The sequence below is a fragment of the Uloborus diversus genome, chromosome 8 (genome assembly GCF_026930045.1).
Source record: "Uloborus diversus isolate 005 chromosome 8, Udiv.v.3.1, whole genome shotgun sequence".
Taxonomy (NCBI): domain Eukaryota; kingdom Metazoa; phylum Arthropoda; class Arachnida; order Araneae; family Uloboridae; genus Uloborus; species Uloborus diversus.
The window spans coordinates 70,224,319-70,242,375 of record NC_072738.1 but is presented as its reverse complement, the minus strand read 5'-3'; the positions used below and the strand labels follow the sequence as shown (position 1 = coordinate 70,242,375).

Here is an 18,057-nt window from a genome sequence, read left to right as displayed (position 1 = left end):
CAGTAATTCTCAGCCTTTTCACTACTGAGGACACCTTGGTACTCTTTCGAATCCTGAGCGGATCACATACGATAGAAATAGTTCCACAACATTTTTACTTGGTGAAATCTGATGAATCCAAACGTTTTCTTTAATATTTATTAAAGAATTGCAACTATAAAATGATATAAAGAAATTTTCTCCAGCTTTATGCGGATCACCCATTGAGAATTACTGATCTAGATGAAGGCTGTTTGCAGAAAATTTTCCAAGTTTGCTAGTTCAGTTATGACATTTTCTTTAAATATTTCATATTTTATTCAGTTTTCTACTTGCAACTTGTCTTGATTTTGCTGATTGCATGGCAATAGCTTGCGACATATAAAACTTATACAAATGAGACGACCAGCAACAGGCTCTGGGTCCAGCAAGGCTGATCGTAGTTAGTTTATTAGTCTTCAATGAAGATCAATAGCCCTCCTAAAGCTGTCCACCTCCTTGCTCATTACAGCCTCTTTCAGTATGCTGTTCCAAATGCCAACAACCCCACTAGAGTAATAACTTTTCCTAATTTCCAGATCAGCCCGAGATTTGAATAGCTAAAAACAATGACACCGGGCTGCTTTCTGTGCAAAATTTTAACCCATTAACATGGTCCATTTTGATAACTTTAAACTGAATCATGTCCCCTCATTCTCCTTTGCTCCAGGATGTACATATTAAGCCTGTTAAGTCTGGTACCACAGTCTAAAACTGGAAGTCCCCTTACCAGTCTAGTTAGGAACCCTTCCTTGAACCCTTTCCAATAAAGAAAAATCTTTCCTGAGATAAAGAGACTTGATATATTTATTAATCATGGCACATTAGCAACCAAGCTGGTAACATGGTAGTGGCACTCCACTTGTATATAACTTTATATTTTTGCTTTTGGCAGCAATATATGACTCAGGAGGTCCTCTCTTTTTTGGAAAAAAAAAAAATAAAATAATTTTATTATTCTAAATTATCAAGGCATTTCAGAAATAGATCATTCTTCTTAAAAGTGGGAAAGAAAAACTTACTGCAGCAATATACTGTGAGCCAAGACCAATGTTACTAAAACTTGTCATATTCCATATGTTAGTCATCATCTGTTGTTGTCTTTTTAAATCTTTATCTTTCTGGGTGTCAGCAAACTTTACAACAAGAGGACTACTGCAGCCCTAAAAGTACAAGCAAAAATATTTCAATTTAAAGGTAAAGACAATTAAAATAATTAAACTTTTCGCACAAATAATTTGTACATGGCAGACAGAAGAATAAAACACATTAAGCCACAGCTTTAACAGGGTCCATACACTTGTGGTCAAAAAAAAAATTCCCTGACTTTTCAAGGTTTTCCAGGTTGTTTTTAATAAAATTCCAGGTTCATTTAAAATGACAATTTCGAGAAGAAATCTTTATTTTTTGGATTATTTTGTTTTTTTAATATTGAATATATACCTCAAAAATTACTTCTTCACGCTTTTAGCTTAGTTGCTAAAATTGTATGTTACATCGAAACTTCATTTTTTTGCATCGTATTATCCACGAATAATACGCTGCCGCAAATAATATACAAGAAAATACAGCAAGTTTTTTTTTTCTGAAAAAAAAAAATAAATAAAAACCAAAGAGTTTTTTATGGCAGTATATTTGAAGTAGAACAAGTTTCCATTCCAAAAGCAATTTTTCGGCAGTGGGGGAGGCGGGGTAAAAGCAAGGGATGCCAAAAATATGTTTGAATTTTTGCTCAATAGGCATTGCACTGTGCACAATTCAGGATATTATCAGTAAAAAGGCAAACCAGAAACAGATGCTAAAAGATTGCTACCCCATCACCAGCAATCCACTGAAACTGCCTAATCCTTCTCCCCCCACGTGCATACAATATACTACACAGAACAATGGTGGCATCTGGTTTTGGACAGGTTGAGAAGCTAAGGTATTGCCCTAGATTAGAAAATTTTCCTTTCAAACGAAAATCCCGATAGGATGATGAAAAATAAAAAATCTGAAGAAAATCAGAAGAAATTGATATTTAAACGCAAAAACGGGAGTCTACTCTGTAGGGAGGCAGAACATTCCATCAAAAATTAACATCCGCCGATCCTAGGCCGATGCCAAATATCTCCAGTTTTGTCCCCCCCCTTTAGCATACAAAGAGATGCTTTCATTAAGATTAAAGGGGAAAATAAGAAATACGGCGCAAAACAATAGCGAACTTTAGAACAACGTACCAAATATCGCACAAGACAATTAATCTTTTCTTTGAGTCAGTTCTAAAATCCCGCAAAATTCCGAAATCCGGAAAAAGTAATGGTCCGAATTTGGGGTACAAGTTGTTAAGTAAAGTATCTCTATGCTGAAAAAAAGTCACCAAAAGGTTTTCTACGGTAGTACATTTCAAATAGAACAATTTGCTTTCATTTCAAACGCAATTTTTTGGGTAGGGGGGGGGGGGTGCTAAAAAGCAAGGGATGCCAAAAATAACTTTGAATCATAGCTCAATAGGCATTGCACTGAATACAATTCAGGAAATTATCAGAAAAAGAACAAGCCAGAAGCAGATGCTAATAGATTGCTGCTCAATCACCCGAAACGCGCTGAAAAAATTGTTTAAGTTTTTTCTCCCACGTGCATACGATATACCGCACTGAACAATGGTGGCATCGGATCTTCGATTTGGTAGAGAAGCTATGGTAGTGTCCTTTAATCAGGATTAGATGATTTTCCTTTTACAAACGAAAATTTCGCTAAATTGCGATAGAATGATGATAAAATACAAAAATCTGAAGAAAAACGAGAAATTAGGAGAGCTTAAGACAGATAATAATATATGGTTCATTAAATTTTAATGTGTTGCAAAATTATCCATATGAAAGAGTAAGAACAGGATATAATAAATAAGCCAAATAACACTTACTAGGACTTCAAGTAACATGTCACATAAAAATAAGTTTACTGTAGATTTTAGAATAGCAATACATTCCAACTTTTTGATTGTATTTTCAATTAAAACTTGAATGTATGCAATAAAATGAATGTAGTGCCTTTAAACATTAACCCTAAGAAAGAGAGAAACCTTTTCAATAAAAAAGTACATAAAAACTTTAAATAGTGGGAAAACATATACTTTAATTAACTTTGCTAGGTACTTTGGAGTTTTCCCTTTCAAAGATTGATAACTATTTTGAACATTTAACATTTTGATAGCCATAACTGTTGAACTTTATCATAACTCATCAATAATTTCTTTACTTCTTCTGGACTTTCATGAATAAAAAAATCTTTGGATATACACATCAAAAAAAAAAAAAAAAAAAAAAGGGAACAAAATACGATTAGTTAAATGAAACTAAATATTTTTAAAACAGTTACTCTTACTTACATCCATGGTTTGTGAATGATTCATAGATTTTATGGCATTGATGGCGCACTGTCGTGAAGCATATGTAATGAAAGCACAACCTAAAACATATTGAAATTTTATTAGGCTTGCAATGCTTTTTATGTGTTTTAAAATAAATAAACATGCTTCAGAATAGTATTTTCAAAGGCTAAATTCAGAATGTAATACTATGTCATTAAGATAGAAAAAATAGTATAAACATATTTTTAAATATCATTTCTTACATCATTTATATGTACACAGTCGACTCCCGCTACAATATGATTCGGCTTATGCTAAATGGCTATAACTCGATTTTTTCACATGTAAAAAATTTTCGACCTAAGGGTGAATTCCAGCTAACATGAAACCAAGAGGTCAGAAAATCAATTTAAACAAATCCCTAAGAGTTATATATCACTGAAAAGCTTATAATCCCTAGAACAAGAATCTAGTGTTGCTTTTTTCTCATATTAGTTTTATTTAGTGGAGGAAGAGATGGTAAAATGTCTATTTTTTGTGTTTTTCAGCAAGTAAAATGATCATTTTTTTACCTTATTAGTAATGCAAATTATGATTCTAAAATTAAATGGAGTAAATTTAATATTGATATAAAAACTATAAAAGTAAAATAAAACCATATTTGGGCTTGTTTCGAACATAAATAGTCTAATTAGGGGCATAATTACAACATCATGTATTATATGTAACGTCCGTTACAAAAAGGTAAATAAATTCTCCTCACATTGTGAAACATTTTTTAAAAAGTTTTATTCTTAATTATTTTCTTTATTTTTAGGTTAAAGAAACTATAATTCCCAAAATTTAGATGATTATAATAAAAACTATTCAGAAACAGACATGTAACGGACGTTACATAAGTTTGTAACGGATGTTACAACTTGAATGTAACATCCGTTACACATTTTTAAATGCCAATTATAAACATGTATTCAACACATCAAACAATTCATTAGTCCATGGTTGCCAACATGTAGCCAGGGTTGGACTGGGTCCTGAAAAAGGCACATGCCATTGGGTGGGGGAGTATAGACAATCATTTTCGGGAAGCGAATGGCTAATGACAAATTAACATAAAACAATATATATATATATTATGTAGAATTGAGATACGCCTAATTTTTTTAATTGCCATTAAAAGGGTTGTAATTAGAAGTGTTTCAAGTAAAAAGAATGGGGAAAAAAGAATTTTTACCAGTATTTAGGTTCTATTCAAATTGTTCACCAATTGAATTATTTGTGGATTCAAGAACTATTTCTATCGATCATTTAGATCCTCAATGGTACTTTTTTTCCTTGTAAGAAAATATGTAATATCAAAATGGCATCTCTTTTTACCAGTTTTCATATCAAATGTGATGAAATAAGCAGAGAAAAAGATCATTACAAAGATTAAAATTGTAAATACAGTTTGAAGATGAATAGTGACATACTCAATATTTGATTAAGTGCTTTAATTTTCTTTCATAAATAGGGTGCTAAGGGGCTCTAAGCCTTAGCTAAATTTTGCAAAATTTTATTTCTGAAAACAGCTTGCGATGATCTTTGATAATATTAGGTGCGGGAAGAGAATTCTTATCTGGAATTTTTTTAAACTGAAGTCTTTTAAATCATGATGGTTGGCCATCTTCGGTAGTGTCAAGGAGACGGATTCATGATCTCTTCCTCAAGCACTTCTTGATATTGAAACAACAAAAACAAGATTTTAGACAATTTTAAATATGACGCCATAGAAAGGGAGCTGTGAGAACTCTCCCTAATCACACTTTTATAATTGAAGCTCTAAAAACGCAATCTTAGGGACCATCTTTGAGGTAGGAAAAGGACAATGTTTAAAATTCTCTCTCCCTGGAAATGTTTTTACATTGAAATACTCAGACACAATTTCAGACTATATTTTTGTAATGTTGGTTATCAATGCTTAAAAACTCTGGTGACAGGGCTTGAAGAGTACTGAAACTTAGTACCATCCATGAATCTAGTCACATTGACTCAAGTTTGAAGGTTAGGAGACTGTTCAGTCCCTTCAAAGATGGAGAAACTCAAAACTACTGACCAGTAGGGACAGATTAAGAGGGGGTTCATGTCCCCCTCCCTCCAAACCTTATAAGCTTTGGAATTTTTTTCGGAGAGGAAAAAATCTATTTAAAAAAATGACGAAAACTAAAAAATAGTGAATCTTATCAGATGTGTTTTACTTTAAATAAATTTAACTCTTAGTCAGGGCAGAATTATTTCCTTTCCCTTGAAACATAAAAATTTATCTTTATTTTTAAAATGTTCAGACATTTTTTCATGAAATCAATTTAGAGGCTCATTCAACTCAACTTCTGACCGAATGTAGTAACTCGGGCCATGCATGGGGGTAGATCAATGGTGCAGATTGTGCCATTGATTTTTTTGGAAGAGGGTATTAATTATCTATTTTGGTTTGGGCTCTCTTGGGAGGATGGACACTGAGAATTCAGCTAATTTGAGAATGCCCCTCCCCCAAATGATCCGGCTAAATCCGCCACTGTCTGCCAAGCATCAGAAACATTTATATTATATTAATAACAGTTGTTTTTAATGGTGAGATATATCCTGGCCAAGTCCAATAAATAATTGGGGGTACAGACTGGTAACTTTTCTACACTGGTCTGAAAAGAACTTCAAATGAGCAGGAAACAGATGCAGAATGGTACAAGGTAAATCAAGTTTTCCTGAAAAATCGGCGCTCCAGTGAGGCTAGTTTCAGCTCAAGGGTTATTTTCATTTAATCTGAATAAAATGCAAATATGTTTTTAAATTCATGAAATGTAAACATTTTTTTTTAGTGAAGTAAATGTCACAAAAATATTTTTGTGTGCAAAAGTGTTTGTCGAAGGTTTTTTTTTTAAAATATTATAATTAAGTTATTGGTTTAACTTTTTACAATTATTGTATGAAATGATTGACTGTGACTTTCTAATTTTATTATATGGTCTATAAGAAGTCAAGGTATCATCTTTCAACTATTAATTTATCATTCAGTACATGCACACTTGTCTTTGTCATACAGTGTAACATCCGTTACAGCCCGTAACGTCCGTTACAGAGATTTTAAAAATTTTTATCACAAAAGAGAATAACTGAATTTTAATACCAAGGTTCTGATAAATTAGAGGCATGTTTTGTGATGTTCAATCAAACATATTTGAACAAATTTACATAATAGATTCACAGACTTTTAAATCTGAATATGCCATAGCACAAATGATGTTCCACTTTATGTAACGTCCGTTACAGTTAAATATTATTTATTTTCTGCAGCCTTAATACAAAAAAAAATGTTGAAACCTGATCAAAGTAATCTTCAGTCCTGGTTTTATCAAGAAAAAATAACTTGCTCCTATTTGAAGCATTTATATGCATCTCATAATCTTTTTATAATTGATTTTGTGTGTGAATGTAACGTCCATTACAACGGAATTCACCTAAGGCAAAATATCCCGCCAGTAAAAACAAAAATTTCCAGAAGAGAATCGCAATGTGAAAGTATCGGCACTGTTATTGGCTACTAAAAATATTTTTTTTCATAAGGAGCATCATCCCTTTAGTATCACTGGCAGTGGAAGTTCCCACACCATACTAGTCTGAACATGGTACTGTTTGTGTATACAAATAACTATTCCGTATTTACCATATTTTTTTCATCCTAAATGCGAAAGTTAATGAAATATAATGACATTTAAGAGAATTGTTCCCTCTAAAGTTTGTGAAGACACAAAGAAAAAGAGAAATTTTCAGACAATTAAAGAAAAGCTAAAGGTTTTCGATACACTTGAACAACTAAAATATGCGTCGAAAGTAGCACAACAATATAGTGCCTAGAAAGAGTAGTGTGCCGATCTACGGAGAAAAAGTGAGGTCAGATCTGAGGAAAATCCAGATGGTATTTTACTCAGCATTAGGGGGATGCCGAGTAAAATAGGGGGGGGGGGGGGTACTTTGTGTCATCACTCTTTGGAGACTTCCATATATTAACTATCAGCGTATTTGTTTTTGTTATGTAGAAAATCAGTCTGCCACCTCGGTAAGTAAATAATTCAGCAATTTAATTCTAATTATCTTACTAAGGCGGGATGGGGGGGAGGGGGTATGCCATTCAAATATTTACAAAGGGTGCTATAAAAAGATAAAAATATCATTTTGGGGGATAGCATTTCTGAGGGTGGGGTGTTGCGTAAAATTTGGAGATGTGGATGGGTTGCGCGTTGGGGGGGGGGGGCATCCATAGTAAAGCTAAAACAAGGATGACAAGGGGGGGGGGGAGTGGGCGTTGTCAGGGTGCAGATTAAACCATCAAAACTTTTAGAGGTGTTTAAAACATATTAAAGTGCCATTGAGGAACTTTTTTGGGTGCGGTGAGACTTCGTAAAATTTAGGAAGGGGGGAGTGCTTTGTCGTTTTTTGACGACACCCAGAACTAAATCTGCATTTTAAGATCTGCAATAAAAACTATTGGTCTTCTTGATAAACCGCCGATTCAAACAATTTACCCTTAGCTGTGCAGGGGTGCCGAAGGGGGGGGGGGGGTTATGGCGCAGACAGCACCATTGAAATTTTTGGTGAAAATCAAAGAGTTTCATTCCTTAAGTCAATGGCGTCACTTGGGGGTGGGGGGGGGGGGGGTCGGCCCGGGTTTACCCATCTGGGAGGTGACACCCAAAGTGGAATTGCAAGTTTAAAATATGAAGCTAAAAGCATTTTTAAGACTAAAAATTTAAAGTTTTTCCGAAGGTAAACCCCTTGGGAACCCCCTCTTTCATCCCACATCATGAGGTGAATACTATAATCAGGATTAGGTTCATATTGTCAGTACTTGGACTGAAAATTGTATGAATTTCATGCTTACAAAGAATACTAAAAACTTTTTTTGAGCAATCACATTGCTTATTGATCTCACTTGACTGTTTTGTTGTCCTATGATTTTATTTCCCCCACCCGCTTCCCTCTGCAGCACCACACACACACACACCCATACATACATACACACACACACACAGACATACCCTCACAATCATGCCTGCACACAGACAAACACACATGCCTACATACACACACACTCGTGATTGCAAAAGCATAATTTGAATTCCAAATGCCAAAATTCAAACTAATTTTTTTTTAGTCGAGGGGAAGGAGGGGGTGTGACACCACAAATTGGCCGGGTGTCACCCATGCTAGGTACGCCAGTGCTTAAGTTTCCCCTCATGTTCGGTTACTTCAAAAAGCGAAACGTTTTCTTTGCCTGATCGTAACCACTTTTGCACGCTGGTATAAAACAAGATGTAGCTTTTTTCTCTTAATATTTGACTTTGATGCGTCCATTAAAATATTTTAAAACTCTTTCATAATTATTTTACAAAATGTGGAAAAACAACATTAATGCATAACCCGATTATAACTAAATCGAGTATCAACTCTATCAAAAGAAACTTTCTCCCTAACTGCACTGCCCTCTAGCGGATTCCTCAATAGCGTCCTCAAGAATCGAGGGAAAACAGCGGCGATCGGCACACTACTCTTTCTAATCACTATAACGACAATAAGGTGAGAGTGAATCTTTCATATGTACCAATATGCTCTTCCAACTGTATTTAAAAATGTATTAGAATAACGATTTGATCACGAAGCATAAATCATCAAGATCTTCATTTTTTAAAGTTAAATATCATTACTGGATTTATTGTACAGTATTATTATAGTACATCATTTTATTATTACTACATACTGTACTGATTTATTTTATGTCTCTCTTTCTTGTTGGTCATCGATTTTGTACATCATAACAATATTTTCTGTTGATTAAAAGTTTTTTTTAAACTACAAATTAAAATTCAGTTTTTATGTAAGAAACGGTAATGTATAATTAAGGAATGGTTTAAATCAGTTTGAGGGGGTGTTAAGAAGTGTCTAAAATAATTAGGTATGTTTATAAAAAAAAATTACACATACCCTTTTCCACAACGCGAAATTTTGACTTGCACGTTTGGTCTTGGAACGCATCCCTTGCGTAAGTCGGGATTCGACTGTAGATACATTAAAAGAAGAAAATAAACATGTATTTAATGCATAGTACAATTACCTCTGCTTTGACCATTAATATCTCTCAAAACAGTACATTCTTCTATTTGCCCAAATGAAGAAAACATAACTCGAACATCATTTTCCGTGCACTTTTTGGACAACATACCAATAAATAACTTTCGTTCTGAAAATGTATTAAAACAGTATAAGAATTTTTCTTTCGTACACAAATTGAAAACTTACACACAAGCAAAAAAACATAAATATATTATAAAATTATTCAAATTTTATTTCAAAACCTTTTAGCTTTGCAAGAAAAGAAAAGCTTTGTGAAACAATAATTCATAGAAGATATCATTCTTGAATTGTCATTTGATGAGACTAAAATCACATAGTTGAAAAGATGCATAATATGTTCAGCAATTGTACCCAAAAACAACACTAATTAATTTTCTGGTAGTTGGTCATAATTTCAAAAATTCCATATTTCAGACAAGTCATTAATGCATTTATTTACAAAGTCAATAATTCCATGTGCTATTTACAAAACTTTTAACACAATCAAACTAAACATAAGCTTTATTAATTTCAGCTCAACACCAATAACCAAACTAGCAGTTTTTTTTTCCAAATGCAATTTGTATTAAAACATAATGGGATGCGATTTCAATTTTTTTTCAACATAAAAGTGCATGAACTATAAAATTATGATTGTCAAAGAAATGGTATTCTTAGTATTGGTATCAGATACAATGGTGTTGGATACACATATTTGGATGCTATCAAATGCAGTAAAAATACCTCAAAATGCATAATGTGAAAAAAAAAAAAAAAAAAAAAAAAAAAACGTAATAAGAAAAATGAAATCTACCATTAATTAAAAAAAAAAAAAAAAAACTGAAATTTAAGGAAAAAAATAAACACATTTAGAATATTTAAGGCAGCATATGTCAAAATAACTGAATTGTCAAATGTGACATGCACTTTTTGCAACATACATGTTAGAGATTGGCATTTTCCAAAAAATTTTGTTTTCACTTTTTTGTTAGAAATCAAAAAAATTGCTGCTCAAATGCTGAAATGTTTTTCAACAAAATAAATACAATTCCACAGAAAAAACAAAGTTGTCACAAGCCAGGATACTAAGAAAAGATCAGCAGAATCTAAAATTAGCATAACTTGTGACCCTTTCCTCATATTTTCAGTCACCATTTCTCAACAGATATATGTTGGCCTCAAAAACAGCAAAAAAGCCTCTTCAACAAAAACAATAAATAAATAAAATCAAAAAGAAAAAAAAATGCAATCCCTCAAAAATGCAGAAAACATTTATATCTGCAAAATAATTTGTAAAACACTTTGATAAATAATATTTTATCAAAGCCAAGCAAAAAATGATACTAATAAATGAAATGGTAAAAATTATTATGAAACAAAATAATTAAATTTTCACCCCCACCCCCAAGCACTACTGTGTCAAATATGAGATTTCCATTAACGTTGCCTAACCAAGTTAGTTATTCGATATGGAATTTCAAAAAGAGTGCTAAGCAACTATTTCATTATATAGAAAGAACTCAATTACCATTTCTGTTTTCACTGTCTGCAGGTTTCATTTGAATAGGGTGGTGCATCTGAGAGAAAATTAGAGAAGAAAAAACTTAAAAAGATCAAGAAATTGGCATTCAAAAATTTTCTAATAACTAAAATTAACATAGTGCTTTTCATTTTATGGAGTAATTTAGCTGTTAAAATATTCTTAAATTTAGGAAGTGCAAAGATGAAAAAAAAAAAAAAAACTGAAAGATAACAGGGTTAGTGGGAGACACATTAAAGATGACTCTTCACTTCATTCATTTTTTGTATGATGGAAAAAAAATCTGATGTGCTAAATTAAAAAGCTTACTTAAGTCAGCAACATAAGAACTAGGAAATAGTTACATATTGAGTGATCACCCTTACTGTAGGGGAGGAACATTAATAATGTAAAATAATCAAGAGGGGGAAAAACTTACCATATAACTGTGGCAGAAAAAAAATGGTTTCTAAAATCTCTTCACCAGTGTTAGAAATACAAATTCAAATTCAAGCGTAATGGTGATGTCTACGGTCAGGGCTGTATACAAGGGGGAGTGCCTTAGGGTTCAACCCCCCCCCCGAAAAGTTCGGTTTGACATTTAAATGTTCGTTTATATTTAAAAATTTCCAAAAAATATTGTTCCAAAACTCAAATGTCTTTCATATGTATATTAATTGCATAAAACGCTTTCATAATAGATAACCTGACAACCGCATGAAAGTTTTAAAACCCTCCTTGAAATTATTTTCTAGTTACGGCACTGTCTATGGTACATTTCTAAGCATCAAAATGAATAACCTAGGTGACAATTTTTTATAGAATCAAGTACAGTGAAATACTGTTAGAACGAAAGATCCGTTTGAGCTAAAACAATTTCAGTGCCAATTTAATTGCCATTAACTTGCTTGAATTCCATCACAATGAAATTCCAAAAAACAATGAACAAAATTTACGATCCCTAGAAGTTTGTTGCAATGAGATTTCACTAAATATCAGAATATATATATATATGTATATAAAAAAAAAACTTAGTTAAATTGAAAAGCAACACATTTCTGGTAGCATATTTGAAAAAAAAAAAAAAAAAAAATCTAAACTTAAAGTAGATTATATTTTAAAACTACTTTACAAATCTATGGAGAAAATTTGTTGACTGAGTTCTGAATCAAAAAAAGTTGCTTTAGTAGCCTGTAATGTGAAAAGGTCCCCAAAACAGTTGTCCATCAGATGCAGAATATAGTTTCTTTTTTTTTTCTTTTTAAAAAGTTGCATTTATATCATAATAATGCAATGACACTTCGATAAATAAATACTTTTTGGCAGTATGGTATGTAAGCGGAACCAATCAAAATGGAAAGCTAGATGCAGGGAAAATTTTCAGAAAATCTTAATATATATATAAAATGCTAATGTGCGTACGTAAAGACAGGATTTTCTCTATCACCACCAATTCCATTCAACTTCTGCTTGGGGTTGTAAGCACCCTTTGGTCTCCTGGTGGGAATAAGAGAGTTTGGTCGCGGTGGGTGGTAGTGGGTGGCAAAAATGTGAAAAAGTATATGTCTGTCTTTTTCTAACTTATGAGAACTACGGGAAAGTTCATAAAATTTTAGGAATAGTCTAGAAAACTCCAGAATGTGTGCAACTGTTACAATCGATCTTGAATGTTCTAGAAGATTCTCAATATTTCTAGAATGATCTAGAAAGTTCCAAAACATGCGCAAACGCTACAATCGACTAAAAATGTTCTAGAAAGTTCTAGAAATTTCCAGAGTGATCTAGAATGTTCTGAAAGGTTGTAGAATGACTTTAAAGTTAAAAAAAAAAAAAAAAAAATACTAGAAGCTTTTTGAATGTTTCCATAAATATATTTATCAGTTGTGCTTGAGGTAGCATATGTAATTAACTCTTGCATAATAAAACTAAAAAAATAATTTTCGTCAATTCAATTTATTGAGCATAGTTCATATGTTTAAAAAACAGTATGAATTCGTGCGAAAGATGTTATGTTTGTTTTTATGATATTGCGCATAATATCATTCAAAACAATTTTCAATGAACTTTTTTATAAATTTAAAACAGAAATTACCCCCCACCCCCCCAAAAAAAACAGCATAACCAAAACATTTACTCACATACGTTTTCAAACAGCACACTTCTTTTTTCGCTTATTTGAAATTGTTATTTAATGTATAAATTAAAATAAATAAGGCAGGATCAATATTCAATCTTAATAACTCATATTTATATTTATTGAAGCTTAATTTAAATTTTGAAAATGTAGTTGATAATTTTGAAAATGCTTCATGCGAAAAATGGAATAGTTTATCACAAAAAATTTTTCACTAACAGAATTTTATACTGATTTAATTAGTACTAGATAAAACCTTCCTCAGCTTATTATACTCATGTGATTTTGTTTTGAAATTTAATATTTCTTGAAAACAAAGTTACATATTTTTTCACTTTTAACCTCAAATAGCTTTTCAAACATTTTTCTTGAAAAATAAAAAAAACCACTTTAAAATTAAATCTAACTCTTTTGAACTCAATTTTGAATATTCACTTTAAAAATAAAGTTATCTGATGTGTATATTGTTAAAGTTGTCTTAAAATCCAACAGATGTCGCTGGAGCCTGACCGGGTTTTTTGTTTGATTGATTGGTTTCATACTACAACTTTTATTGAAATGACTGAGCCTGATAAGACGCGTATCAAGTGAAGCCTTGCTATCAACAAAGCACAGGGTCAAACATTTCAAATCTGTGGCGTTGACTTAAAGGAACCATGCTTTGCACACGGCCAATTATACGTTGCATGCTCACGAGTAGGATCATCTCGAAATCTGTTCATTTACAGTCCGGACAATAAAACTATAAATGTAGTCTATAAACAAGTATTGTAAAGAGAAACTAAAAAGTGTGAATGTATAATACAGGGTCCATTATGAAAGTAATGAGCATAATGTTATTGTGACGCGACGATAGATGGCAGCATGGTAAAACCGGCTGGGAAATGTGGTGCGGGATATGTCCTTTCAATGCATCCAGTCGTCAGTTGCTTTCGAGCAGTGTGAGCAGAGATAAGTGCCTCCGCTTGAAGTATGTTTTCAACTTTTGTAACATAACGCAATGGAGCGTTCGCTTGAACAATGATACGCCATAAAGTTTTGCGTGAGGTTTGGAAAAAAATGAAACCGAAACATTCCAGATGCTGCAAGAAGCCTTCAAGGACGATTGCATTTAGGAATCACAGTCTGGAAAGTGGCACAAGGCATTCAAAGAGAGCCAGGAGGAGATTGCCGACGAACCCCCGTTATGGATGTCCCCCCCCCCGGGTGATCCCTCACCACCTTACAGTCCCTACTTAGCTTCATGTGACTTCTTTTTGTTTCCGCGACTCAAGAGAGAGAGAGAGAGAGAGAAGAAAGGAAAACATTGGGGAACCTTGGGAAACATCCAACACCATGTTACAACCTTCCTGAGAGGCATTCCCTTGGAAGAGTTTCAGGGTGCCTTTCAGGCGTAGCAAACACGTCTTCGCAAGTGTATTGATGCAGGAGGAATGTATTTTGAAGAATATTGAACATTTGTACAAATTACGATCAATAAATATATTTTGTCAGTAAATGCTCATTACTTTCATAATGGACCCTGTAGTATGTAATAATAATAGTATGTAATATATATATATATATATATATATATATATATATATATATATATATATATATATATATATATGTATTTGTCATATGTTGTATGTTCAATATAGTATGTAAATAATTATGAAAATAAAACATAACTTTTCAATTTACTAAGATGTTTCGTATTTTAACTTATAATTATTTCAATTTCAATTAACTAATTAGTTAATTTATTATACTCTCTATATATCGCATGTTTAATGGTCGACAAAGTCTCTCAATATTTAAAATAGAAATCTATATAATCTACGTTAAAAAGAGAACTCTTAAATATTTTATGTACCATTAAACATGCAATGTATTTTAACCCGAGCAACGCCGGGTTTTGCAGCTAGTTGTCCCTAAATATCCTTTGAAAAAAAGCAAGAAACCCTTTTCACACTTAGTCTAGCCCTATTAAACGAACACTAAAGAAAAAAGTACTGACACATGAATAAGTTCACCTATCAAAAAAAAAAAAAAAAAAAAAAAAAAAAAATTGTTGCACTGGCATAAGACATAAAGGGATAACAAGATTTTATATTTTTTTCTGTAACTACAACAATAAGATATTTCATGTTACGAATGTAAAAAGTTCAGTATTTCACCTAAGATTATGTATAAATTTTATCACACATAAATACTAAAATTACAAAATAAATAAATGAATAACACATGCATATACATTTCCATACAATTAACTTAAACACAAAAAAATAACATAATAAGTACATTCACTTACACCAGGTAATGTTTTTATGTTATGCAAAGCATTTTGTGCATCTACAGCTGATTTACGACAGTAAAAAGTGACAAAACAACAACCTGTAAAAAAAGGAAAAACTACTATTAAAATTGCAATCATACAAACTTTTAAATATGTTCCTATATTTTAAATAAGTTAATTTGTAATATGGCAAAAAATGTTAAAAAAAAAACATTCTAAACTTTTATACAACTAATAGAAATTCAACAAATTTTATTATTGAAACTATTATTAAACATAAAAAGTACATTCACTTACACCAGGTGATGTTTTTATGTTATGCAAAGCATTTTGTGCATCTACAGCTGATTTATGACAATAAAAAGCGACAAAATATCATAATGTAAAAAAAATGGAATAATAGCTCATACAACAAACTGTTAAGCTATTATTCCATTGTTTCTTTTAAATATACATCTTTAATACCATTGAAACAAGAGATGGACCTGAATATCATATTTTGCCAAATACTGAGTATTTGAGATAAATAAATACCTTTGTGCTGAACAGTAAAGTAAGACAAAACAACGTTAGAAGAAGCACAAATTTGCAAATTACAGCAGACACGTGTTTCGGCGTTACAGGGAACGCCTTTTTCAATGCAAAAAATAATGAGCTTATGGATGAAAAGACATCTGACAAAAGCCAAGAGCAGATAAGCATGACGCTTAAAAGATAAAAACAGCGGATTAGCCAAACACCAATGACAAAGTTATAAACCGATCAGGAACCAATAGGAATGCAAGCAAAGGCCAAGAGCTTTCTCTTAGGTACGAACCCAGAAAGAAAGAATTCAATTGGACAAAGATTAAGCCGAAGCTTAAACAAAAAGAAAAAAAAAATTGTCAGTAACCGTGAACCGCAAGAAAGGAAAAGATGAATGGAAAACCATGTAATAGAATAAACAGAAACAAAAAATATTTGAAAAAAGGAAAAATAAAGATAAATAGAAGAAAATTGGGGTGAGGGGGGGGGGGAGTGTCAATCAAGACAAAAAGGTAAAAATAAACAAAGGAAGATAGATAAAAATGAATGGGAAAAAGGGGGGGGGGGAATGGGGAAAGGACAGTATTAAAGATATGGGAGCCAAATGTTGGAAAAATATGGAACTGCACTAAGATCGTTAACTGAGTTAGAACTGTTTCTCAAAATATGAAAGGATTCCCAAAAGTCAAGATCTGATGAATTGGGGCATTTTTGGATAATCTAATAAGAGTTAAAATCAAAAGAGTGATTCGAAACCCAACAATGTTGAGCAATACTAGACTTATTTGTTGTTTTTTCACATAATTTTGATGTTCTTTCAAGCGAATTTTTAAAGCACGCCGAGTCTGTCCAATATAGGCAAGTTCACAACTACAATTAATTCTATAAATTCCACAACAATTAAGAGGGTGAATAGGATCTTTAAGAGAAGAGAAAGAAAGTTTATTAATAGGAGAGAACACCACCTGGAATTGGAAACGTTTTAGAATCTTAGCAACTTGATAGCTTACAGATGGAAAGAATGGCAAAACAACCAAATTCTTTCTGATGAAGGTTCAATTAAGAACATTAGTTTGGGATTTATTTGAAAGTTTTTTATAAATGGAATCAATCAAAGTTGGCAGATAGTCTCTATCAATTGCCACAGCTTTAAGATAATTAAGTTCCACTTTAAGAAGTTCCGACGAAGAACAAATATTAATTGCGCGATAAACAAAAGAATTGAAAGCAGAATATTTTTGATTTGGAGGATGAGACGATAGTCTATGAGGAGGTAAAGAAACAGCAAAAGGTTTGCGATAAACAGTAGTTTCAAAACCAATTTTAGTACGAGAAACAAGTACATCAAGAAATGAAATGCAATTATTCCGTTCTTTCTCACAAGAAAACTGAATATGAGGGTGGTTTCCCATAGCCAGACCATCTAACATAATATAAAATTTCCCATTAAAAACAAAAGAACATTGCTTAAGACAAGTACGGGTAAGGAAAATTAAATTCTCAATTTCCGTATTGGTGAAATGAAATTCAGAAAGTCTTCTACGAAGGCATAACAGTGAACCCTCGACGGGAACGTTCGTAAATAAAGAGTTAACATCAAAAGAAGCCATAAAAGAATTATTTGGAACGAAACTATGAATTTTTTTAACAAACTCAACAGAATTTTTAATAGTAAATAAATTGTGACTCCTAAGAGGAGAAAACACAGAGACTAAATATTTTGCAAGTTTGTACGAAGCCGTACCAATATTGGAAACAATCGGCCTGAAAGGAATACCAGCTTTATGCACCTTAGGTAAAGCATAAAATCTAGCACAATTAGCAATAGATGGAACAACAGAGCGTTTAACATTTGAAGGAATAGACTTAACAGACTCGACAGCAGATGAAATAGTTTTTAACTTTTTATCACTAGGATCTTTAGAAATTTTAGCATATGGCCCAGAAGAAATCAAATCATTAGTTTTATCAACATAAGATGATTTGTCAAGAACAACAATTTGGCTACCCTTGTCAGCTTTGGTAACAACCAGATCAGAATTCGAAACTAAGTCTTTAACAGAACGGCTAACAGTATTAGCAAA

The 18,057-nt window shown here is 32.3% G+C and overlaps 1 protein-coding gene across 3 annotated transcripts in view; it reads right to left on the bottom strand.

Moving 5' to 3' along the window:
• LOC129228158 (CUGBP Elav-like family member 2) overlaps positions 1–18,057 on the bottom strand; it is a 110,222-nt gene that overhangs the window by 55,404 nt on the left and 36,761 nt on the right. For all 3 annotated transcript variants that reach the window (XM_054862811.1, XM_054862813.1, XM_054862812.1), the window contains exons 4-8: positions 15,464–15,546; positions 11,043–11,091; positions 9,516–9,641; positions 3,389–3,468; positions 1,041–1,181 (exon numbers count right to left, since the gene is read on the bottom strand). In XM_054862811.1, the coding sequence (XP_054718786.1) occupies positions 1,041–1,181; positions 3,389–3,468; positions 9,516–9,641; positions 11,043–11,091; positions 15,464–15,546 (479 nt within the window). The remainder of the gene's footprint in view (positions 1–1,040; positions 1,182–3,388; positions 3,469–9,515; positions 9,642–11,042; positions 11,092–15,463; positions 15,547–18,057) is intronic.